Genomic DNA, 26,469 nt, shown 5'->3' on the forward strand with positions numbered 1-26,469 from the left:
GCACCACAAGGCACTCCAGCAACAGCGCAGGCCTCTTCCAGGCCCGGCTGGCCGGAGAGCAGACCGTAGCACCTGTGCTCTAGCTCCACCCGGGCTGTCTGTACGGAGCTGAGTGATGGGACAGATGAAACGGGCCCGGTCCAGGCTGACCTCCAGAGCGCCCACCCCCCCCAGACACGTACAGAACCCGACCTGCTGTTTACCGTCATCACAAAACACCTCAACCGCAGTGGAAACAAAAACACGGCGCTTCAATCGGGCCGCCTAAGCACCCCCGGGACGTTTCTGAGCCCTTTCAAATCTCGGCACGGCGCGTTTCCGGACTCCTGCTGAAGTTCAGCTCAGAGATCCATGGCTACCGCACCTGCATGCTTCTTCCACACCTGACAGGGCAGATTGCAGGGGTGTACACACACGGACATGTCTAAAGAAAACTAGATGCACAGGGAAATGCTTAATAGGCTTTTCATTGGTTGTACCCAAATATGATGTAATGTACAGTAAATAACTACTAAGATTACCCAATACCAAAACACTGTCCTGGGGGCAGGTCTGCATTGCCACACCCCCACCCCCACTCCCCCTCTCTCTCTCTCACACACACACACTCAAATACATACACATAACAGCTTTCCACTCCTCCTCATACCAAAAGTGTGACCAGCAAAAGAAAAGTCAGTGAATCACTCATAGAGCAGTGTGAACTCTCGTCCTTCAATTAAATGCTGAAAATTGAGTGTTTTTAATGGCAAGCTGGCCTGTTGGCCTTTGGGTTTAATGCAAAAAAAAACCCAATTAATGGAGAAGAAAGACCCTGCAGCAACAGTGGCCACATGCCCGGGGTAATGAGATGAGCCAGGCGACGGGCAGGACACTTTGGTGCCAAATATACAGGAAAAGGTTACAACTCGGCAGAAATAAGCAACGACACTTAATTTTTGATTTGGTAAACTAGGCTCAAAATAATTTTCCATAAATTTCTGTTGAACGTACATCAAAGCCACACAATCCATGACTTGTGCCTGTGAACATTCACTCACATATTAGAGTGAAAGTAATTGGCAAAAACTCATATTCTAATTTAGGAAAAAGAACACATTCACACTTTCCCAAAAGGGATGAGACAAAACAAAAATTTGTACAAAAAAAAAGTGAAATCGTAAAACTCAAACCTATGAATCAGGCCATGATACTGAAAGAACACCTGCTTTATCAACAGCCCAGGCACAATACGAACACAGCGCAAACACATCTGAGGCGGCTTTTCTGCGGGGGCAAACAAAGAGATCTCATTTACAGCACAATGCCTTTCCTTCAGTCCGCTCAACCGGAATACGTGGATTACCGCAGTCCTCTCGGTAAAACGAGAAACAGGAAATATGAAGTGTTTCACAGCGCGCACCACTCGATTGTCCTGTTCGTTCTGAATGCGTGGGCCCCCTGCATTATTCATGGGTGTTTGCTCCAGCATTTTTCCAAGAAATATTTCTACAATTAGACAGCTGAGTTCTCTTTGTGTAATACTCTCAGTCCAAGGACGCAAGGGACCATGGCAACGACAGATTACATTTTTTTCTAGGGTTTTCTCCGGGGGTCTAACATTGTGATATTTACCTCTCAAAAACCAATTCACTATTAAAACTATGGACACAAGATGGTGAACATAAGATTTAACATCTTTCTTAGCACTTGAGATACTGCTCAGTAAATCACAGAGCAAGACTGAGGTTTTCAAAATGGCCATTTTGAGTTTGAGACATTACCGGCCCTATCTCAAAAAAAAAAAACACAAACAAATGAGTTACGTCCAACTTTCTGCAAGGCAGCGAGTCAGTTTTGTTCAAACACGGGAGGAATCTGGCTTTTCAGGAAGTCAGATGTCACCACCACTCTTTTTGCAGAATCTGAGAGGTCTTTGTCTAGAAGTGTGTGTCTGCCGGAGTGAGCAGGGTGAAATAACAGGAGGCGGTTCTGGTGTTGGGGGGGGGAAGGGGGGGCTGGTGTGGGAAAGGAGGGTTTGGCAGGGCAGTCTAACCCTCCCCCGTCAGGCTGTTCACCTTGCGGCGGGGCGGGACGCTCATTATCTCAGCAGGACCTGGTCAGATCAAAAGGCTCCAAAAGGTCAGGCATTCCACTGAAGTGACCCTGTCGGCAGGCCTGGAAGGCCCTCTGATCGCCCCACCCCGCCCCCCCTTTGCCCTGTCACTTAATCACCACGCTCCAATTACAACCCCAGGCACACCCAGACCACACCCACAGCCAGGCACCTGGGGAGAACCCATCCCTCAAGTCAGAGTTAAACTCTTAAGAGTGCAGAGAGAGGCATTTAGTATCCAACTTCCTAGCACAAAATGCTAACGGAAACGCAACATCATACAGACTCTCCAGTGGAACAGTAAAGGGGCTTGCAGCCAATCCAAGCAGATCCCACAGCCTCGGCATCCCTAGTCTGAGCCCTAGGTTATGCCTAATATGACTGTGTGTCAGCAGTGATGGGACACATCTGGCTTTATCTCACTGGAGGAGGGCGGAGCTTAACCCAGCAGGGGTTCCAAGGGCGCCGGCTGATTGGGCACACCCCCTACCACACATCGGGTGCACGTGCTTCTGCTCTCAAAAGTGCAGACCACCCCTATCGTATGCTGTGTGGCCTGTGCTGTGCAAAATAAACACTGGTCAATGCATCAGATTAGAGTGCATTCCCTTCGGCAACAACGGTCACTGCATGGGTGGGTGTGGGTGACATATCAGTGATGTCACATGATAAAATACAATAAAGTTAAATTAAAATGCCAGCACATTTAAGAACTGCAGAGGATAAGAAACACGTCACCTAAATATTTTCCTAGTGCGTCAGCTTGCTGACTATTCGCTTTGCAGAGCTGACAACAGTGCAGATTATGAGGAGCTGGGCAATTAAAATACTGTCCCTGAGGCCCAGCAAACAGATGTGGAAAGTGAAACTGCACTCTAAGGTGAACATGCAAGCCGTTATTTATCTCCACACCGAATCAAGCGGCGCCCCTTTGAAGGATACATTTGGGAACCACACCACGGCATTTAACAGGATGAGTTGCGATCCCGTGCCGGTCAAATTGGGCCCAGTGAATGGCCGCGTTCAGATCAACTGCAGGTGTGGGAGAAGATTTATACAAGAAGAACTGCTGCTCAAACAGACAGGACAGTGTCCATAAACAAAAGTAAAATAATTCCATGCATTAATTCCCAAAAGGCCTAACACCCAACAGAACTGTGTAATCTGTGATGCAGCGACAACCGTAGAAAAAACTCACCCACAAAAAAAAAGAAAGAAAAAAAAAGAAAAACTTGCAAACATGCAGTGATGACCAGGCAAAAATTTCCCTGAAAAATAAATAAATAAATAAATAAGTCCTAAAACTTCTCACAGTGAAGACTGCGCAAAATCTTGAGCTAAAAAAAGTAAATGCTAAGAGGGATTCTGATGCATGCCTATACAGCCCACCGGAAGATGGATTTGCCTGCTACACCTTGATAGCATTTCCCCCGCTTTCAGGCAGGTATTCTCTCCGTGAATGGCTGTCGGCTTGGATTTGCGAGTGGGTGGGAGGCAGAAAATGGATGTTTACCTGACGGGCGACTCAATATTGGCGGTCATGTTGAGTCTGCTCGGCTAATGTTGGAAACGTGGTCTTGAAAAATATGAGCCCGGAGGTAAATATTTAAGCTGGCATCGCGGGCAGTTTGAAGAGAGGGAGGCTGAGGTGAAGGACTGCACTGGGGCAGCCTGTAAAGGGTTCAGTTTATGAGACTGGGGCTAACTTGGACCCAAACGCGCACAAAAGGAGGTTTTTATGAGCTAGCGTGCGACTTTCTGGGCTTTGGCGGACAGCACCTGGTTTTAATTCTTTGCACGTCAGGTCCGACCACAATGTGGAACGAAACCGAGTGCCCAAATTAGAAGTCAAATGGGTGGGGAGGGTGCAGCCATCGTACACTGAGGGTATTGACCATTGAGGAATATTCACCATAGAGCGGACATTAATGGAGCAACTCTAGGTCTTTACTCACATGCCAAATTGGGAACCCAAGCAGTTTGGACACCATTTGCATTCCGTTGGGAAGATTACACAGAAGACGTGATACTGAAATGTGTAAACTGCCAGCCATGCGCAGTGAATCATCCATTTTCACCCCTGTCATCACCACCATCATCCAATTCATGGATGTTTGGTTGAGTCTGTACTCACAATAATATCTATTAATATTTAAATATTATGCAATTAACAATATTAAATGCCCTTAATCAGGGATGTGTAACACCAATGGTTGGTATGCGTGGAGATTTTCTTCTTTCTCAGCACTAAAACACCTGATTCATCTAATCAAGGTCTCGACTGTAGACCAACTTGGTTGACGAGTTGACTGAGATATTTTAGTGCTGGGCTGAAACAATACCACTGTGGTCCTTTGCGGATAAGACAGGGCAGCCCAGCTCTTGATCCTTGTTCCAGCCACACAATGGTCCAGAAGTGAATGAAAGCACTTATGTACAGGCTTGATTTAGACATTCTGTCAGGTTCCTGGAGAGAAGAGGTACTGTACACTTTTCCTTACAAGCCAGGTTAGCCAAAGAGTGCTGATAATATTTTCCACCATAAAAGAAGCACAGCACCGGGGCCACGATCCGGGTGCATTCCCACAACCCCCCTTCACTCTGCTAATCATCGCGCAGGGAGTCCTCTTCTTCAGGAAAACAATCGCATGTGACTTCCAGCGTGCCGACCCGCGCTGGCTTAACCACATCCTGAGGGATTAACCGGTGAAATGCTAAAAACCAACGACTTTCCAGCGCTGAAGGGAACCGAAGGAACCCACATCTCCCAGCGTTTTCCCAGCTCAAAAGAGTTTTTTGCTTTCGCAGAACTGAATGAAACAGGTATCTCTGCATATGAAACCTCCTCTGAACAAAAATGGCAATCCACAACATCTCCCCTCACGTGTATAGCTGCAGCACTTTTCCAGCTGGTTGAGAGTAAGGCAGCAGATGCTGTCTCAATTCATTGTTGAGGCTCACAAACTTGTTTAAACATGCTCAGTGCAGAGCTGTTGCAGCTAGGTGATTGGTGTACAATGTGACAGCAATGAATTGATGACGTTAAACAGGGAAAAGCCGAAGCAAAATACTTTCTATGTTACTATATCTTCTTCCTTTCCTGATTTACTTTTAACTTGCTGCTAAATACTCTTCTCTTATTACCAAGCATTTGCTATCAATACCATATAAAATAAAGCCTCATTCCAGGACTGAAAATTTTCCTTTGCCTCCTCGAGATAAGAGGTTTACCTTTCGGGTGTGTTCTGTACTGAGCTTCCTGGAAGTTTCACATAAAATAAACTAATAGTATGTGTCTGTTCTTTTGTCTCTAAACCAAATATTTGGTTATTTTAAAAGTCTATTCTGAAATTTAGACTAGATAAAAGAGGACAACCCTGAGCTGTACTGCACTGGAACTTGTAACTGTAATACACTAGTGTTCATCATCTATCCACACAATCAGACATAATGATGAATAAAGTTAAAGTCTTTAATAGAGGTGTTGGGGGTTTATCTGTTTATTGCTTATTGTTGAGTACAACAGAAGTTCAGCTTGTTCAAAGAAATCAAGAGACCTCATCTCCAACAGAGGTGATGAAAGGACAAATACCGCTTCTCACACTCCCCAGAGGCATAGACATATTCGATGTCATAACCTTGTTGACAAGTGCCTCACCATAAAATAGCACAAACATCAATCAAGAAAGCTAAACATTTGAGGGGCACACCTTCAAGAAATGACATGGCTCGAAGCTCGGTGCAAAGTACTATATGAATCCCAGTAAACAAAATAAAAGGCAGAAGCAACATGACCTTTGGGAAAGTAAGGGTAGGAGAAACCACAGCATGGCTAATACGCAGTACGACCCTTCACTTGACCTTTGACGTGACCCCTGTGCATAAAAAGCCCTTGCAGGCGATGCCCTACATGTCTGAATTGTGCTCACCACCCCTGGGTTGTCCAGAAGCGCTGGGGTCATAGCCCAGCAAACGTCTCCATTGGGAGAAGGGTAAAGCCAAGACCTGAGCAGGCCCCTGTCTCTGTGACAACACATCTACAGATGTGGGGCAGGGTCCACTCCCACCTCCCTCAGATTCACCGGTTAGGTCAAATGACCTTCGGTATGCACTTATTGTACGTCGCTTTGGATAAAAGCGTCTGCCAAATAAATGTAATGTAATGTAATGTAAATGAGCTCAGAGCCACCATGAGGACTATTGACCCTCAATTACCTGACCCTCACCAGGTCAAAAATCAGGCCAGTGACACTGTTATGCACAGGAATTATTTTATGAGCACTATCTGCTTAACAACAACAGACAGAGAACCTTGTTGCCATGCACTTCACCATGTTGTGGTGGCTAATTTGTTGAAATACCATTTCCAAGGTAACATGGCCTCAGCGTGTTGACTAAAATCAAATAGAGCACCTTCAGTTACCATCAAAGAGGCTGATCAAAGAACCACAAAGGACCATGTACACAAGAGGCAAGGCTGAGGAAAACCGTTGCTGAATATTTTAATGTATTTCATCACCTTGCCTCAAATTACAACCAAAAAAAAAGATTTTTATTCCCTCTGACAACAATGACATCTCTCAGAGCTGCCAATAATGAACCTCAAAAACAAGAATACCAAGAACACACAGCAGGTGTTTTTTTCCACATAAAAATAGTACAGAAGTTTGTTCCACTGAGAGGGCCAAGTTGAACGAAATGATCCCTTATCGACAGGCCTAAAGAGAGCACATTAGAACTATCGAGTCAGAGAGGTTGGACCTTCAGTCCTTTTGCTAAATAGGGAGCAAATGGAGAGTAAATGAGGGGTAAAAAGGAGAAGACAGCTTGATGTGAGCAGCAGAGAACACATGGACTGCAGATGTCCGGTCAGCAAACCGCGGAGGGAGCGGAAACCCAAACGGGAAGCAGGTCGGACCGCCGACCCCAGAAACCGAGCCCAACGCAGGAGCCTCTCGGAGAGTTCCGCTGCGGGCTCTGGCAAAGCTTCGCCGGCGGGCGGGAGCGCGGCGTGGCATTTCGGGCCCTCCGAGGAGTTTCGGGGGGGGACGTGAGGGGAGGGGGGGGACATCGGGAGAGCGGCCCCGGCACACGCTCGCCGACAAAGGACGCCCTCGCCGCCTCCGCGGCGACCTCTGCTTCGCGTGGCGAGGGGTGGGGGGAGGGAGCGGGTGGTGTGGAGATCATCATAACAATAAATACGGGTGCATCTGCAAGTGTAATCGCTCTATTGTGCTGTGATTTTCTGCTCTGTCGGATGGCCGCGCTGGCCCGAGCGCTTTCCGAGCGCTCCCCGCCCCGCCCCTCCCCTACCCTCCCCGCCCCGCGCACCCCTGTCCCCGGTGTCCTCCTCGCAGCGGGGAGAGATTACAGAAAACCCCCGCTCCACCCTTCATCTCTCACAGTCACTCAGGTAACAGACCCTCTAATCTCCCCGTGTTCAATTACACATAATTGCTTCAGCATAGTGATTGATTTCAGTCTGCAAAGGAAGAAAAAGCACGCCGCTCCCCCTTCCTCCCCTCTCCACTCACCCCCCACTTTTCTAATTCCCCAGCCCCCCCCCCCCACCCACCCACCACCACCACCACCCCCCCCCCCCCCCCCCCCCCCCCCCCCCCCCCCCCCCACTCCAGCTCCGGCGAACGGCAGCCAAGACTCTCCATCTAGGAGGAGGCAGGAGGCTTTGAAGAGATCAAAGCCAAGGCCGCGAGCAGTTGTGCGCTCTGGGAATACGGAGCCTTTCAGTGCCTCAGCCCCATTTTCCAGCGTCATGTCGGATTGCAGCTGCATTGCATCCTGCCAGCTTTCTCAAAGCTCCGGGTTCTCGCTCTGACATCAGTGATCCTCCTTTTTATTTTTATTTTTTTCAAAATGGGGGAGGGAATAGGAGAAAATTAGGGGAAAAGAGGAGGGAAGAATGAAGGGATGGAAGGAGGAAATATTACGAGGAGGAGGAAAACAAAAAAGGAGAAAGAGCCCGGGAACAAGCAGGAGAGAGAGAAAAAGGGAGGGAGAGCAAAAGGGAGAGAGCGAAAGAGAGAGAGAGAGAGAGAGAGAGAGAGCTACGGGCTGATTTTTCTTTTCTTCACAACTCCATAATTGGGCAGTTCAAAGGAAAGGGGGGAAAATCCACCATTTGTTTTCAATTCTGTGGCCGATATGAAAGGAAGAGCAAACTTTTATGGGTTTCCCTAAAATTATAAACAGGCTTTTCTCATATCCAAAGAACAGCATGCTTTTTATAGTCTAGACCACACAAAATTCATTGATGGCTACCCGTGCACACTCCCCTTGCTCTCTTGTGCAGGCAGGGAGAGAGTGTGTGTGCACATGCTCAGCCTTTTGTGTGTGCACGTGTCTGTGTGAGGGGTGGGGTGTGCTGAAAAAAAGTTTGATGTGCTTTGAAAAGAAAAAAAAGGCCAGATATGCAGTATCTATTCAATAGCCTTATGAAGCTAGGTAGCTCAGCTAGCTTTATACTATATCTACGTACCCCTTTACATTCATTTTTATACACCAGGGACATTAATATTTAAGAACTGTCAGATACATATTTCAGATACATGTGCCATTCCATAACCAGTGTGCAGGGACATAATAGGCATTTTAAAGCAAATAAAAGTGCTTGCGTGCACACACGCACACACGCACACATATGCACACACACATACACATGCTCTCTCACACACACTCACACACACACAAAACAGACACATCTAATGTAATATACAGACGAGTACCCAAAATTACCCTGAGCCCAATCACCCCGTTGCATGAACTACTCTCTCACTTGTGGGCAGCCGTCTACGACTGACGCCTGGGTCACCTTCACCATTACCCTGCCCAAATTTGACCAGTCACCTCATCTTCCTCGAGCACTGTGAAGACGTGAGGCTGCACCAGAGCACGTCTGTTAAGCCAGAGTGCTCCGACGTCCACAGATAAATGGAGAAGCTCAGCTTCTTTAAAGTAGCAACTCAAATATAAAAACCCCAAATTGGCTCTGCTCCACTCTGAAAGCAAGGCCGAGGTATCATTAAACCAGTGTTTCCCTCCTTCACAGTCCAATCCACCAGTTCTTCCGTTAAAAAAAACAGCTCTACCATAAAATGTCTGTGGACACTTCCAATTAAATAGCATGAAAGGGGTGAGTGAGGTATTACACCTGCCAAATAACTGGCCTCAGAGGACATGGTTTAAATCTATGTTCTTTTCAGCTGAAAAAATTGGTCAAGGCTACAGACATAGAGAAGAAAATATACACAAATTTAAAAAAAAACGTACAAAGCAAATTAAAAACAAAATGGGACTGATAATTGATAAAGGACTGATTGGCACACAATGCCTGTGTTTGTTGACTGAATTGCTGGAGGGGCTGTTCAGAACAGGTGACATCGGTCAAAGTCCGTGACCTTCCCGAGCCCCCAGCGCGAGAAACCTGGCGTCCGCGCGAAACCAGGCCGCGCCTCACGCAGCTGTGACGAACCGAGGAGACGGCGCACAGCTGGGCCCCCGGCGGGCATTGTGACACGAGGGTGGGGGGGGCGGACGCTCCAGCCGGTCCTCCGTCCTCCCTCCTAGCCGCGGCGCTAACCTAGCGCCCTTCCTGGCGGGCAGCCCTGACGCGGCTAGCAGGGCCGCCGGCGCGAGGACCTCCTCAAAGCGTACAAAGGGACGGAGGGAGAGGAGGCGCACGGCTCATTGAGCTCAAACCGCGCGGGCCGAAACAGTAGGCGCATTGTGATGCCGCTAACCTCGATGACGTCCGACGGAGAAGGCAGTAGACCGACGCCAACGCACACACCCGCACGTGTGTTTTCCCCGCGCATGTTCCCGCGAGCCCTCACACCCTTACGGGAGCCCACACCATCACACACAAAGACAAAGAGAAACATCCACCCGCCCCCGCCACCCCCAGTGCAGAAAGAAGGCCTTCAGCAGGTGCTGCTGTGGTTTGGTATGGGCTGGGTGGGGGGGTGGGGGGTGGGGGGGGGGGCATCTGCAGGAGCTCTACATTCTTAATCTCCACCCCCATCCCCCCCATAAGAGAATGGCTGGAGTGTGCCAGACCCATACACACACATGCACATACAAACACACACAGACCCAGAAATATGCACAGAGACACACAAACACGCAGAAACCCATACAGACACAAACAAAGAAAGAGAGACACAGACAGGCAGAAAAACTAAAAAATAATCCCTACAGTCAGTTTTGATGGCTTATTTCAAAGCAATAAAACTTGATTGTCACTGCCTACAATGTATGCAAGGCATTTGCTGACTACAGAATTTAAATACAATGATATATTCTGTCAAAGAAATTGAGGATATATGCACTGCTTCACAATAATGGCAACACATTATTATACACAACACACACACACAGTGTAAGATACAGAGGGTAGAGGCACACTTTACACAGCATCACAAAAGGCCCATAAAGACTTTCTGACTTTCTTCGCATTTTTCACACTTTCTTAAAGTCTAGCTTCCCAAAACTACTTTAGTACACACAAGCAGGGTTGTTAAGACGTGACCTTTCTGAAAAAGGCCACTGCTTTGAAAAGAGACAATGTCTAAATCCTAGTTTAGTACAGGAAGTTGCCAAGGTCATTTTGTACAGATACTTTTTAATGGCGTTGGGAGAACTCGTTTTGTGTTTATTCATTTCACGAGGGTCTCATTTTCCAAGACAAAATGATGAAAAGCACCACCACACTGTAACACAACCATCGGAGACTGCACAGCAATTAACAGCAGTTTCAATTCAGTGCACAATGTACTTTTAGACAGTACTGTGCAAAAGTCAAAGACCACCCTTTCATTCATTCAATTTCCAGTCAAATCAGCCATTGAGACACATGAGATGTGGAGTAAGGTTTTATGGGCCGATGAGTCTAAATCTGAGATTTTCTGAAACTAGAGAAGGCAGTATGAACCAATGAAAGCTTCTCTGAACCGTGTCTACAACCATCAGTCAAGCATGGTGGAGGAACAGTGCAAGTTTGGGGGTGGATAACAACATCTGGAGTTGGTGATTCTGTTTTGATTGAAGGCATCATGAATGCTGATAAATACAAACAAATCTCAAAATATCATGCAATACCCTCTGGACAACATTTTATTGGGATAAAATTCCTTCTACAGCAAGATAATGACCCCAAGCACACTGCTAAGGAGATCAAGCTGCTGGTGTTCCCAGAACAATGGACTGGCCACCCCAGAGTCCAGACCTCAGCGTCACTGGATGTGTTTGGGATTACTTGGAATGAAAATGCAACCAAGTTCTTAGACTGAACTTCTAAGACTGAAGGAGTTTACAATAAACATGAAAAAATACCCTCTCTGAAAACGATCTTTGAAAAACTCTAAGCATGTTTCCCGAAAAGAATGGAAGCTGTAACAAACGCACACTAAATGCAGAAAGATGAGATATTATACATAGTTGTGGAGGTTTTTTGTGTACTTTTGCGTTAAAATGCATTTGCTGCATTGTTTTCTGACATTGAAAAATTAAACTAAACTTGCACTTAATGGCTGTTTTCACTGGAAAGCAAATAAAAGAGTGGTCTCCTGATTTCAGCACAGTAGTGCTCATATTTCTTTAAACCATACAGGCCTCAGATGCTAAAAGTCTGAAGACAGTAACTAAACAAGACAGGCCTCGTCAACATCAAAACATCTGTATTTTCAGGCTCTGTGCACAGGACTGCATTCAACACTTGTATGTCACATTATGTGCATAAACATCCCCCATACTTTAAGGAAAGGGGTAATGCACAGGGCAACCTCCTACTCTAGGTGAAAATGCAAAGTCAATGCAGCCACCTCCAAGACACATGTGGGAGGCCCTTTCTGAGTTCATGGGAAGCAAACATAGTGCAGTATATCCAGTGAGAAAGCCCATAGAAATCCAACACCCTTCATCCATTCTTCTTCAGCCTTATCAGTACCAAGGGGTTGTACAGACTGATCTTGTTGTGAGTAAATATAGGTAAAATAATCAACAATATCATATAAGTTACAAAGTCACAGCCTGGGCCCTTAAAAATAATTCCGGTGGATTAATTTACCACAAATTCACAGACTGTCTATTATGATCAAACAATTTCATCACAACATAATTTCTCATCCTTATTTATGCTTACCATTTCTATTTTATTTTAATAGGTGTACTTCCTTCTCATCCGTTGTTAACCAGAAAGCCTTCCCCTCTCACATCGCTCTATGTTTTTACGACACGTATACTCAGATTTGCAATGAAAGCTGCCTGCAAATTCAGTCACGGGGGGTTAAAACAGACCAAAGACAAAAAAGGGGGGCTTTAGAACTGCGCAACACTGAGAAATCCTACACACGGCAATAACATGGCAACACACGCTATGCACATTAAAATGGCACATGCCTGAGATCATGTGACTGCGTCACAGATGTTTTCAGAAGTCGAGAGACCACACCGCGAACGATTACACCTAAAGCCGGCGTCTGCGATCGGGCTAAGCCCACAGGACTCGGATGAAAGTGAATTAACGGCGGAGTGTAACGCGGACTGTCGCGGCAGACCCAGGTGCTGAACTGCGCGCTGCGCCGTCGGGAAAGAGGAGAGCCCGGACCGTCCGGCACAGCTGCGGAGGATACGCTCGACTGTGGAAATCCCTTTTCCGTAAGGCAGGGCTTGCAATTCCACGGCGCGCGGAGAGCTGCCGAATCCGTCACGTTTCACATCAAAGAGCGGAGGAGGTTCACCCCCGGCCCTGCTCCACCTGCGCCGCCAGGGCCGAAAGTCTTCAGCGAAAAGAAGCAAAGTGCTTTTCGGCTATATCAGTGCTGGCTTATTCGCCTAGACTGAGAGTCGGGGAAAGCGGTGGTTAAATTACCACGAATGTGTGGGCCAGTCCTGGACGTTCACGTTTCTGTCATGATAATTCAGGCCATTTTTACTCTTTAAATACATTTGATATGCTATGCATTTAGGTATCAGCATCAACAAAAACATTTGATACATGTGTTATATTCAACATTCTTGGTGCAAGTTGAACCATTGTAGTGAACTAGGCCTATTCCACTAAATTGTGTCACGGCTATCAAGTTCTGACTTAACTCAAGAGGAGCATGAAATAAGAGGACAACGTGTGCATATTCTGGTTACATTCATGCTCTCCCTCCAAAGGAGCCTTGTGTTATACTCAAGTTTTTCATCTGAAAATAAGACAGAAGCATGTTCAAATTCAAGCAAAATGGTACTTGTTTTGATATATAATAATGCATATCTCAACCAAAAGTGTGACACTGACAAACGCCCCTTCAGAACAAATTCAGCATAAGAACTGGTTGGTAAGAGTGCTCTTGATTACCAGGGCTTGCAAACATCCTCAAATCCTTGGTTTGAGTAGATTTGGTATGAATGTGCCGTAAGCATTGTCTGCAATACAAAACAGTGAGCCGGTAGGTTTGTGTCAAAGGACATGACAATCATACAGCCCTGATCTTGACCCGGAAACTTCTTATGAGGAAGACGTTCCACAAAGAATAAAAAGGTAATCTTGTACATGGTGGCTTAAATACACAGCAGCCTCACAATCTTAACTGACCCGTGGGTAATTGCAGGACATTTGAAAATGCTATGTGTATAGGGGTAGAAATGAACCATACACTGGCATTTAAAACCACGCTGCCTGTAAGATCAAACTACTGAAAAAAAGCAGACGCAGACAAGCTAATGCTGGATGAAAATTAAACTGTCCAAGGAAAAGCTGATAATTATAATTGCTTTTGGGGGAAAAAATGGCCTGCCTTCACATCTCAACTTCCAAAATAATCACAAGTTCCAAAAGCTGATGGTTTTCTGGAGTGCAAATCCTAAGATGATCCCTTTTTAAAATGAAGTTTTGGGGCAATCCTATAGATTGTCCTGCTAAAGTATGATACTAAACACTAATTTCCAGACTGTGAAGATCACTACATGCTGATAGTGATTGGCTCAAATGTGCCCGATGTTCAATGACTGTTGGTTGTGGACAGATTTAATCTGGAGGCATCTCTGTTTCTATATGCAGAATTTTGGCCCTCAATTAGTTGAGCCAATCAGAGAGCAGGAGGGTGTAACTTAAGAATCATGTGAGCTTCCACATGAAATGAACACTGGAGCCAAAGCCTGGCAGTGCTTTCACCATTCACATAAAAAAGGAAATTCAGGGGTTATATCCAGACATCAACAGATGGTTTGGCTGAAAATTTTAATTGCACAATTAAATTCAATACCGGTAATCAACACTGCTTTGCCTTCCTGTCTATGGCCACTATATCTGATATAGTCGTCGTTGCATCTGACGTAGAGTCTCAGCTAATCCGGGGCAAACTTCTTCATGTCTAAAGACCTCGGTCAATCAAGGATAGCATCAAGATCGTAACTGTTACAGTTTCGGATTTGTGTACAAGTGTATATGAGTAAAATGAAATCTCTGTCACTGACCAATTTCTTGTTCAGTAAAAATTCACTGAGAAAAGGTGATTTCACAAACTACCACACATCCCAGTGAGTATGCAGTACAAGCATTGCAATATTTATGCCTGTTTTATTTGTTTGTTTGTTTTTTTTTGTTCTTTTTAAAAGACAATCCAAAGCAGATTCATGAAAAGAATGACGTAGCCACTGGAAATAGATCTGACCTCAAAAATGAAAGCAGAACCAGCCTTGATCTCAATGAACACAGGTGTTAGAGACCCCAGGTGCTGTATGCTTTTCTCGGATTAAAAAAGCATATGACTAGCAGTGAGCACTTCTGCAGTTCAACATCATATTGAAATCCATTTAAACATATCTGATTTCTACTGAGTTTTAGGAATGCAATAGAAATTAGTTACAGTGCGCTACTGTTATGTGGCCTCCAAGCCATTAGAGGGAGATGAATTTCATGAGGTCACCTACCAAAGAGTTTCCACCCTGAGCTCAAGAGGGCAGCCGTACACGGACAAAGCAGCCAACAGTGTTACACAGTCTCCAGCCCTGTTTAATTGAAACAATATGAAGAATGTGCATGCTCAGGTACTGCCATTGGCTGCAGGCATGCTGAGGAACTGGGTACCCAAAAGTAGTGGTGGGAAAACTTGAGAGACAAAAGGAGTTGGGGAACCCTGGATGAGTTCAGTATATAGAACGGAGATGGAATTTGTGTTGCTTTATATCCTTCAGAGAAAGTTCAAACCACCACATCATCCCAACTGCAGAAGCCAGTAAACCAGCCAACCGCATTCCCCAAAAGGGACTCATTCACTGAATCCCTCTGGCCTACAAAACAGCTCCCAAATGAATTTCTTTTTTCAGGTTGCTTCCTTAAAGTGACAAGTGGTATTTTTTGTGTAGGCACCTGCATTTGTCCTTTGGGAAAATCACAGAGCATGCAAGGAATTTTTTTTAAAGTGCTTCACATTGTCAGCAGAACAATGACTCTAAACATACAGCTAAAGCAACCAATGAGTTTTTCGGGGCCAAAAATTTGAATGTTCCTGACTGGCCAAGTCAATTACCCGTCCAGAATTCAATTGAACATGCGTTTCACTTGTTGAAGACAGGATTGATGGCCAAATGCCCCAGAAACAAACAGAAACTGAAGATGGCTGCAGTGCAGGCCTGGCATAGCATCATCAGGAACGATATCCAGCATCTGGTGATGTCTATCAGTTGTTGACTTCAGGCAGTCATCAAATGTAAAGGATTTGCAACCAAGTACTAAACATGACGACTTTATGTTAAATTGTCCAATTCATTTTATTCACCTAAAATGGGGGGACTACCAATAAAAAGGGCTGTAATTCCGACAAGGATCACTCGACGTGCACATAAATGCCTTCCAATTAAAGCTGACAGTCGGCACTTTAACCTCATATTCATTGTTTTATTTCAAATTCAATGTGAAAATCCAGGGTTCAAATTTGTACAGAGCCAAAACAACAAAACTGTCACTGTCCCAAAACTTTTGCATTTAACTGTATGTCACTTAAGCTTATTTCTGTTTTGTTGCAGTCTTTAAATATCTATTTTGCTCGACAAAATTACAGTATGCTTAACCTGCATGTTGTACACCTACAGGCAAACAGTGAAACAGGAAATTATTTTTTTGAATGTATAAAATCCACCGTGAAATTATTCACAGACTCAGATGAATAATTTCAGTCTACTTCAAACTTTCCAAAACCGTTCATTTATATATGTGCCATGAAAAATTCATCAGCTAATTTGATACTGCCAAAGGATTCGAGTTTTGAACGATAACAAGGGGGGAAAAAGTCTCCCCTAAAGCTCTCTGCTAGCAGGGCGCTAAGAGAACGCATAGCTCCTGGCTTTCAGAGGCATTAGGCCATGTCGAGCCTGAGTGTCTTCCCGGCACACAAAAAAAGCAGGGAACAGGATTAGGCTGGACAGCTGCTCACATGCTCGTTTTTAAATCTGCCTTTCATTTGCCTGAATCACATGTAGAATGCATGCTGGAACTGAGCAGACGGGGAAGATGGAAAATGGCAACATTTCAACCAGCAGCTCTCTTAAACACATCAACAACAACATGAGAAATCAGCACACCACAGCGTGTGCAACCCCTTATGTTTTGACAACTTTCTTTGCAGTGAAAAGTAGGTTAGAATTATTTTCTTTGAGGCCATATTTTTATGTAAATATACTGTTGCTAGACAGTAAGGTGTGCAATTCAGTTTGACTAGATGTACTATGAACGTGCAACGTTTTCTTCAGGGAATGTGTGTATTGAAGCTCTCTCAGCGTGATCAGAGCACTAGTTATCCACAGTCGATCAGGTAGCCTGATCACTTAGGGAAAGAAACTCATCACACAAGATATAAGAAGAATAATGAAATGCATAACGTATTCACGTGTGTCACACACACACACACAGGAGACTCACCATTCTGGGCATTGGTGGGGAAATGGAGCCATTGTTCATGTAAGAGTCACTGTTCATGTTGGACATCATGATGTAGCCTGGATAACCTTGGTAAGGATGTCCTTTGCTGTAGATATCTTGATGCTTCCCTGAAACATTGAAAGAATTAACAGTGAACAGACATCCAGTCAAAGCACCAAGTATTTCAACAGATTCAGTCACATGAAGAAGATGTAAATGGTAAGTGAAGAAATCAGTTACATTTCAAATGCCAATTATGCATACCCCTGTAACCCACTGGAAAGAAAATAAATATTTAAATGTTAGTCAAATATTCCACAAAGCCACCCCTAGCTTATCCTAACAATTCTGTCATAATGGGAAAAAACTGGGGGACAAACTGGAATTCATTCTGACAACTTACACTTTTTTCATGGAATATTTATTTGCCTTCATCTCTTGTTAAACTGCTCCTTTTCTCTTTAGGGGTAGGGTCATTATTCCAGAAAACAATGGAGGTGCTCCACGCCAATTAGGGCAAATTAAGGGGAACACACGGATCATGTCAGAAGAGGAGGACACCCCACTGTTCTCCGTGACCTTTGACCCGAAAGGCTCTTGCTCCCAGAGGCCAGCCCACCTCATCTGGGAAGCGATACGCGTGAATCCCAGAGGCTGAAGTCCGCTGCCCTTCCCGGGGCTCGGTTAAAGGGCGTCCTGCTAAAACACCTCAGGAGGACTAAGAGTCGACCCGCATTCTGACCTGCCGCTCTACGCTCGAGGGTAAGCAACGACAAAAGCACCAAACCCTCCCTGCACAGCGGCCACATGTTTTCAGTGACAATATCAGGGGTATTTGCACGTGTGTGTAGGGGGAGGGACACACTTTGGACTACTCTGTCTTCTCCCAGAGTTAAGAGCAATACTAGTCACTCCTTTAGCGTTTTCAATTTTTTCACACTTGTGACCAGGAAAATGTGATCATTTATTAAGTGAATAACTATTCAGCTTCATCCTCAATAGTGCATCGCCATACTTACCCAATAGAAATAACATTGATACTCCACATTAATCATACTTCTTCCCACCCATAAATTTCAAAATCTAAATGCCAATTCAACACACAGCAATCGAAGCAACAACCAATCAAGAACTGAAGGCCAAGTATCCGACCATTTGTTTATAAATTTAGATTTTTCTCCCTAAATCTAAATAGAACTAATGTTAAATATCTGTAATTATAATGTCATTTAATTAAAATGCAATGTATTTTTTGGTAATGCATGTCAGTTTGACACTGCAATGCCTGTATTCTCCATGCATTCACTTTGCATCATTCAGCTTACATCCCAGTGCTTCTACTGCTACAACTCAAAACAGGGCTAGGATGATGCTATTCAGTACCTTTTGCCTATAGGCATTTACATTATCGCATTACAAATAATACATTTCAAAATAAAAACCGAGAGTGCCGAATTTATGGAGGAAATTATAATGCAGCTTTGACACATAAAATGAAATACAGATTTGAAACCTTTAACCCATGACTGTGGACAAGGTGTGTTTTATTGAGAAAATTAACAGGAGTAACAGTTCGGACTTACCATTGTCGGGATGGTCCCTGTGTTTTTCATGGTATGAATCCTGTGGTAATTGTGACTGTCTATCAGCCTGTTTGAAAATAGCAGAGAACCCTGGTCATTGTGTTAGTAAAGAAAGGCACAGAAACAAACCCTGGCACACAGCAACAACTTCAGCTTCAAGGTCACTGTATTCTATACATCTTGGAAAAATGGATGGTGTCAGTTCAAAAATAAACCAAATGGAGGTTAAATAGTGTTTCCACTCAAAGCAACTCTTGATTAGATTCCAGTCTTAGAGCAAATAAATAGTTGTGAAGGCTAACAATTCTCAACTTTATGAATTGTATTTATGGAAAAAGGTGGAAACTGAGTGGTTTTTTTTTTATTCCTTCATATATCAGCTATACTGTTTTACATTGGCAGGAAAAAAGGCTGCCATATACCAGATCATAGAAACATACAGGCAGCAGTTTCCTTCCTCCTTCCTCAATCAGAATTTCTAAAAGCCTTCCCTGTCAGGGTTCGTTTCCCTTAGGGTGCCTACCAGCAGAGTCAGTGAACTTTACTGGATTCACAGTTAACATTCACCCTTTCTCATTTTTCCTAATGACAGTTAACGAGGTGCAAGTCAAAAGATAATGAATTCCAAAACTCACGTTCATACATACTACAGGGTACATAATAATTGTTAGCCTATCAAAAGTACATTCATAAATGACTAGGCCATAGTGATGCAGGTTCCCTGCTTAAAATGGTATTTAGCGAAGCAGATTTCCCTATTACTGATTTTTCATCGGAAAAGCCCGATGCTTGAGATTCTCGTACATATTAGTTTATTCACAAAAATTCGAGTGTGTGGCGATTTATAAGAATTAAAAAAGGACACAGCACACACATAGGCCTGTACGTTTTTTGTATAATGTATGTTATTCTTTTTGGTACCAAGACTAACAGATAAAAGCTCAGTGCCTACGGGTCAGTTAGTTAACGAGACTGAATGTGGGCGTTACGGGATAGGATGCTGGAACTAGTTTGCACGCGCCAGTTGTTGGACAACAATGACCATTAGAAAATGTTTTATTCTCTTTCACCAAGCTACATATTCAGCTGTCTAAAGTGCCGTGTGCTATTTCTTCACAAACCTCTTTCCTACATTAAAATCCTTAAAAAAATTAAAAAAAACAAGTCGCAGTTCAGATGTTTTGAAACAAGGACTCGAAATAAAAAATACAAATGAAATACCTTGAAAATTGCATTTAAATAAATAAAAAAAATATACACTTTTTTTAAATTTAAAAAAACGGCCAACTCCCCATTTCTAGCAAAGCAAAATACAAAAGGAAAGTTGAAGAATAAACATTTACTACTTTTTTTAAACTACGTACCCCATACCATTCTAAAACCACTTTTTAATTATTGTGGCTTGTGGTTAAATCATTACTGGTGAACGTAAATATATTCCTTTAAAATGTACCTTTATTGTATTAACATGTTAAAATTCTGATAATGGAAATTATAATTCGAAATCGCGCTACAATGCCTTCATTTATTTATACTAAATAAAAGGCTATGCCTAACAAATAGTTTCCTTTTTAAGTCTGGGCTCATTTCTTCTAAAACACCCCAAATAAACACATTTATTTATTTATAATATAGATTTAATTTACAGGAAATTTGTTAAAGAGATATGGATGTTCCCACGTTCGTTTAGGTGTTTGTTTCGCTCACGTGGCCTTTTTTTTTTTTTTTTTTTTGCTAACCAATTGCTGTATTTTTATTCGGGCTTAAGTCTACTTCAGAAGTGAAAACAATTGTAATTTGAACAATATGAACTTCCTAAATGTTTAGAATGAGCTATGCATAATTAGGATTGGATTCCCCTCCCTTGTTTGTTGGACCAACTATAGATTGTATTATCATTAACACCGTAAAATTAGCATTCCTTTTACTTATCAATACATCAAATTCAATCAATCCACTCACGTCATGGCTGTTGCTTGAGTTCGTCTCCGACTCGTTCACTAAAGATGACTTGATATCTGCCAAATCCCCTTCTTCCTCCGAGTGACTTATTTCGGCGAATATCTGCTCTTTATGTGGATCTCCTTCGTCTTTGAAAGGGATCATTTCATCGGTCGCGCAAAGTTCTGGATCCCCGCCGCCACCTCCGCCAGCTAACTGTGGCATTTTGGTTCAAATGAATGTAAGTTGCTCAAACAAGGCACCTCTAACAGTTTTGTTAATAATCTAAATCCCCCAAAGGAACAGGAAAACTTCAGAAAACGAAATGTTTGCACACTTGGAGCGTTTCGTGAGTGAGCAGTCTGTAGTGGGCTGCAAACACGCGTCTTCTGTTTTGACTAGAGCAACAGGAGAGCTCTGTGTTATGATTGTTTAAGTAGGCTATTGTGGATTTTTAAAGTAGTCAGAAAAAAAGAATAACCGACACACCTGAGTAGTCGGAAATGTTCGCGGCAAAGTTAGAGCACATTCATTGTGCAAGAATCTTCTGTTCGCTGCCTTGTAACTTCAGAAATCACCAAAATTATACGTAACTCTTATATGCCTTATAAATTAGAGAAACATGCGGGTGTTTCTTTTTGCGGCGACCCAGTAAAAAATCAACAAGCCAATACCGTATTACAATAAGTGAAACTTAGAATATTTCCCATTTGATGCTCCGGATGCTCATATGTCTCCTCGGCGAAAGAAAAAGGGAAAAGACAGCAAAGTAAAAATAAAGATAAATAAATAATTGGATTGTTTTCACAAGCGACTCTGGAATCCCGTCTTCCTGTGTTAAGTACGCCGTGGTCTGCATTTATTTCATCTTACGGAGGCTAGCCTACTTTAGTAAATACTCTACATCCTTTACGTGAAATAACATAAAGCAAATCTAGGTCATAAAGTAGTTTAAAATAAAATATTTTCGATGTTTACAGAATTAGTTATGAGCCGCAGCTCCTCTCCGTTAAGTATTGTAGCACTTATGAGTGTGTCAGTGAATGTAGCTCTCTTTCTCCCCCCTCCTCCGCTCTGCGTCTTGCTATGGCTGTGGGGGTAAAGATGAAAGCGAAACCGCCGCTCTGATTGACACCACACCGATTGACACTCCCGAGAGAGAGAGAAGAGAGAGGTTTATAAATCGCACACGGCAAACGGGCAGACAGGAAAAAGAGCAATGGGCGGGGGGAGCGGTGTGTACGAAGCAAACACCAATCAGTAACAAATTACTACGATGATGTAAAAAAGAGAAGGATGAAGCTGAATTTAGTTGTATAGGCTACTTTTTGCGTGATGGGCTACAGAGAAGCGTAGTGTGCGATATGAATGTTTAAACCCAACAGAGTAGCCTATGCCATATATTATTTATAATCTCCAGGAGCGCTTTATATATATCCTTTATTTCCCAGATTTGAAAAAATTCTGAAATGTTCATTTAAATTATTTTATAATTCATTGCGTGAAATTATATGTCAGTGTCACTATGGGTGTATTTAATTGAACATGTGCAGTGATATTTATATTCTAACTATTTAAAATGTACAAAATGAAAATTGCTGTCAAAGACCAAATTGTATGAAGTGAAACGTATATTTGCATGTAGAAAATGCACTGACTTTTAATGTAGCCTATTCTACATTAAATTGACATTGTATTGATGTGGTGCTGTATGTTGTAAATTGGGCATATATTATTTGACAGGTCAACAGAATTTTAGACTGACAGAATTGTTTTTGTTTTTCACGAAACCCATAACTATAATTCAAGTGATAATTGTTTATGAAATGACTTAAATTCAAACCTGTGGTTTTGAAAACTTCAAACGAATGCATGTGTGCATGAAGCCTGATTGAGATTAATTCATAGTATGACCTATGAATTAATCTTAATCAGGATTAAGTCCTAAAACAGGGATAAATAAATTTCCTCATCACGTGGGTGGTGCTTGGGTGGAATGCAACAGCAGGAATACTTGCTGAAAATGTATCTCACTTGGTAAACAGGAGAACATTGTTTTGTGATGATCTTTCAATTAGTATAGAGACCTGAAAACGTCAATTTTGGCAAATTTTTGTTTGATAGGAAAGCTTCTAAATAAATTGTAGCCATTGGAAACAAAAAAACATTCCAACATAATAATGCTGTAAATATTGCTAGGGTTTAAATAGATGTCATGCAAATATTACAGCTTGTAAAGAGTACAGTTTGTCATTTGTAATGTCAGTTGGTAGGTGAATATTTTGTAAATAATAATGAAATAGCAGGTTGTGTACTTTTTGGTTGGCTTTTTGATGTTAAATACCTGCTTCTCTGTCACGTATTTCAGTATCGTTTGAGTTTTACTGCAAATAGGCCTACGGGATATGGTCAAAAGCAAATTACTTTTTATTTTATATTTCCTGCAGGCCTCCCAGCCTGTTCTTTTGTCTCGATATTCATGTACACATTCAAATGTTCTGTATTAAATCAGCTCTTATAGAGTATATGCTCTCAGTTGGGCGCATATGTATTCGGTTAGAGTTGAACTAAGTGAACACTGGACATTTTCCTGTGCATACATCTACGTTTTTATGTTTAGGACGTAAATGCGTGTGTTTGTGTATACATTTATACAACGTAGGATATCAGAAGCAACACTACAACCGCCCTTTTATTTATTTATTATTATCATTGCCTGTATGAATGAGTAAATACATACAAGCGAGCTCCATCTTGTCGGAAATATTTCAAGAGACCAAATTCAAAAAAACTAAGGGAGAGGGCTGCTGGAGACATTGCGTGAGAATAACTCCGAAGTAAGAGGCAGATCTTTATAAAGCACGGAGGTGGGGTTAGCAGGCGGAGCTGCGGCTCCCTTTGATCTTCTGGCGGCAGTCCCTTTCATCCTTGGCCCCCCTCTTCTTCCCAATGCCTTTGTATGACTAAATTTGGTAAGAATATGGAGAGAAGCCAGCATTTCCACGTGTGCGCTCATCCCAGCTGAGAGAGGGGGCAAGGTTTTTCTTCCGGGTAAGGAGACAGCGAAAAGATCAAAGGCTTTGGATCTGGATTCGAATGTGGACGGAAGGGAGCCAAGGCTGGCAGCATTCCACAGTGTAGCGGAAAGCCGCCGCACAAATGCGCGCAGAGAAGTCGCGCACGAGAGCGACTAAACTCGTGGAAAGCGGGCGAAACCGTACTGAACAACTGCCTTCTTTCTATTGGTGTCCCCGTGTGTTTGAAGGTTCTGACTTTGGCTTTAAAAAAATATGCCAATTTCTGAATAGTTATTTTATTGGGGTTAATCATTTCGCACGATTCTTCGCTGTCCCTTTGAAAAAAAACGTATTTATAGTTGTAAATTAAGACAGTAACTGTAAACATTATCTAAATTTAATATATGTTCCTGCACAGAAAAATAATGTCTGAAAACAGGGGCATGTGTGGAAATTCTTTGCCCCCTGAAAAAATTTGCTCTGGGTATAACGAGCCATCGATCTCTCATGTGACAATTATCTCCATGAGGAGAGATTCAGGTAAACGCACCATCATTCCCAAACATGCGCGTGATTGCACTCTATTCCTCATATTCGACTGGTTTTCCTTGAAGGCCATTGCACAGATAAAACTCGTGGCACAATTTCTCTATGTATGTGTTTATTTATTTTGCCTACTTATTTATTTCCTGTTACATTGTGGCTGCTTGTGTGCATTTGTATCTTCACTGGTCAGTGATGAATAATGAAAACACTCGAGCACAGCCAAACAATGAGTCTAGTCCTCATGCACGCGGCTTCCCCTAAAACACAAATATGCCATTACAGTGGACAATGAGAGCCACTGAATATATGAATGTATGACAGCAGAGCCACAGCAAAGGGGCTCAGCTGATTGGAGCCTGGAACTTGAAAGGCATAGTGCAAGGCACAACGTTTCTGCTCTCACCCTTGTGTTAAACATTTTCGCCTGTATGATGTATTGGTAAGAGGGAAATGAAGAGGGTGGATGTCTGCAGATATGAAAAATGGGGACTATGGCCAGAATTCCTGGGGAGGCAGGGGTTTCTTGGTTGCAGATATCTCCTGCTCTGGCCTCCAGTAGAGTGTGTCCTACATATTGCTGTTTCATAGTGCTTGCGCTGCAGCTATCAAACAGCAGGAGATGCAACTGATAAAGTGGCCATACCTCTTGCATGCATTGCACACAGCATTTGGATCGCATTGTTTTAGTGCTGTGATCTTAACGGGGCACGTGGGGGGTTGTCTCAGTATCATAGCATGCTGCTTATTAATTTAAAACAGCACATGCATAATTTGTGTGTCCTGCAGCAATGCTATTCCCAGGTCTAGATTTTGATTTGTGTAACAGTTGGGTGTCCTTAAAGGGACGGCAGAATGGGGGGGAGATCAGGTACTCGCTCGTCCACTGTGGCCTCCACCTTGTGGTGATACCCCTGCAATGCTACAGGGAGGAATGGCTCTGTTTGAGCACATTAGCTCCCAAGGGTGTGACAGAATAGATAATAGGGTAGTTATACACTGTAGTTTCGCCATGTAGAAATTACAGCACTTTTAATACATAGGCCCCATTTCAGGGCATCGGAATGTTTGGGACGTATTAATGTTACGTAAATGAAAGTAGCCATGTTTAGTACTTTGTAATATACATATACATGTAATATACTTTGCATGCAATGACTGCTCAAGGTCTGTGACCTTTAGATATCACTAGGTGCTGAGTATCTTTTCTGGTGATGCTGTGCCAAGCCTGTACTGCAGCCATCTTGAGCTCCTGCTTGTTTCTGGGGCTGGTTGCTTTAAGTTTTCTCTTCGGCATATGAAACGCATGTTCAATTGGATTCAGATCGGGTGAATGACTTGGCCATTTAATAATTTTCCAGTTTTCAGCTTTGAAAAACTCCTTTGTTGCCGTGTGTTTGGGTTCATTGTCTTGCTGTAGGATGGAGCACTGTCCAATGAGTTTGAAGCATTGAGGTTGAACTTGAGCAGATTAGATGCTTCTATGCACTTCAGAATTAATTCTGCTGCTACTATGAGCAGTTACATCATCAATGAAGACGTGAGCTGTGGCAGCCGTACATGCCAAAACCATAACACCCTAGTTCCTTTCTTGGGCAGTTCCTTCAGACCTCCACACTTTGATCTTGCAACTCTCTGACACAAGTGAATCTTGGTCTCATCTTTCTCTAAAGTGAGAAATTTGACTTAACAAATGAAATATTTAAAATCAGTCTAAAGCAGTGACTATCTTGACTTATCTTAATTTGGCAACAGACTGCATACAATACCTTTCAGATTCAGTCCCAGGTATTATAGAATGCTTAATGTCATATTTGTATTGAATCACCCTTCTGTTTACCAGATGTTTAACATGAGCCTCAACTAGCTCACAGTGCTTTATTTTGTGAGCCGAGATATGCTATTAATTTCTTACAGCAGGCATCAGTCATAAATATCTACTGGATAGAATGGTAATTCACTCCCATGATATTGTACTTTGCCACTGAGCCAATGAAGAGATAGCTCTTCCTTGCTTAAATGTGTTTCTGACTGCTGTTCTACAAAAGGAAGCAGAGCTCTGGTCTGTAACTACCTTAAGAGAGTGATCGTGTTTGGCTCACCCCATTAGACACTAGATTAATATTTCTCAATTCTCATTCAAGGATCATAGATAGATGAAAAAAACTGGACAGCACTCACTAGAATATTTTGAATTGCTATTTTTATTGATACTTGAGTTTAGTGCAGCGCACAAGGTCGTTTGTGAATTGTCTGCGTTGGACTGTATACAAGAAATACAGAAATTGCGATGTCCTGTTCTTTTCCATTTATTTGTAAACTTTATTTTTTTATTTGGGTTAGGGTTTTGATGTTAATTGGTTAACA

General features: G+C 43.0%; 1 protein-coding gene across 4 annotated transcripts in view; it reads right to left on the reverse strand.

The window, feature by feature from the left end:
- The window catches only part of lef1 (lymphoid enhancer-binding factor 1), a 42,923-nt gene extending 21,222 nt beyond the window's left edge, over positions 1–21,701 (reverse strand). For 2 of the 4 annotated variants that reach the window (XM_035416548.1, XM_035416544.1), the window contains exons 1-3: positions 20,564–21,701; positions 18,602–18,668; positions 17,019–17,146 (exon numbers count right to left, since the gene is read on the reverse strand). In XM_035416548.1, the coding sequence (XP_035272439.1) occupies positions 17,019–17,146; positions 18,602–18,668; positions 20,564–20,767 (399 nt within the window). In that variant the 5' untranslated portion in view covers positions 20,768–21,701. The remainder of the gene's footprint in view (positions 1–17,018; positions 17,147–18,601; positions 18,669–20,563) is intronic. The other 2 variants (XM_035416547.1, XM_035416546.1) reach the window with 1 other exon arrangement.
- Positions 21,702–26,469: the final 4,768 nt, after the last annotated feature.

The sequence above is a fragment of the Anguilla anguilla genome, chromosome 5 (genome assembly GCF_013347855.1).
Source record: "Anguilla anguilla isolate fAngAng1 chromosome 5, fAngAng1.pri, whole genome shotgun sequence".
Taxonomy (NCBI): Eukaryota; Metazoa; Chordata; class Actinopteri; order Anguilliformes; family Anguillidae; genus Anguilla; species Anguilla anguilla.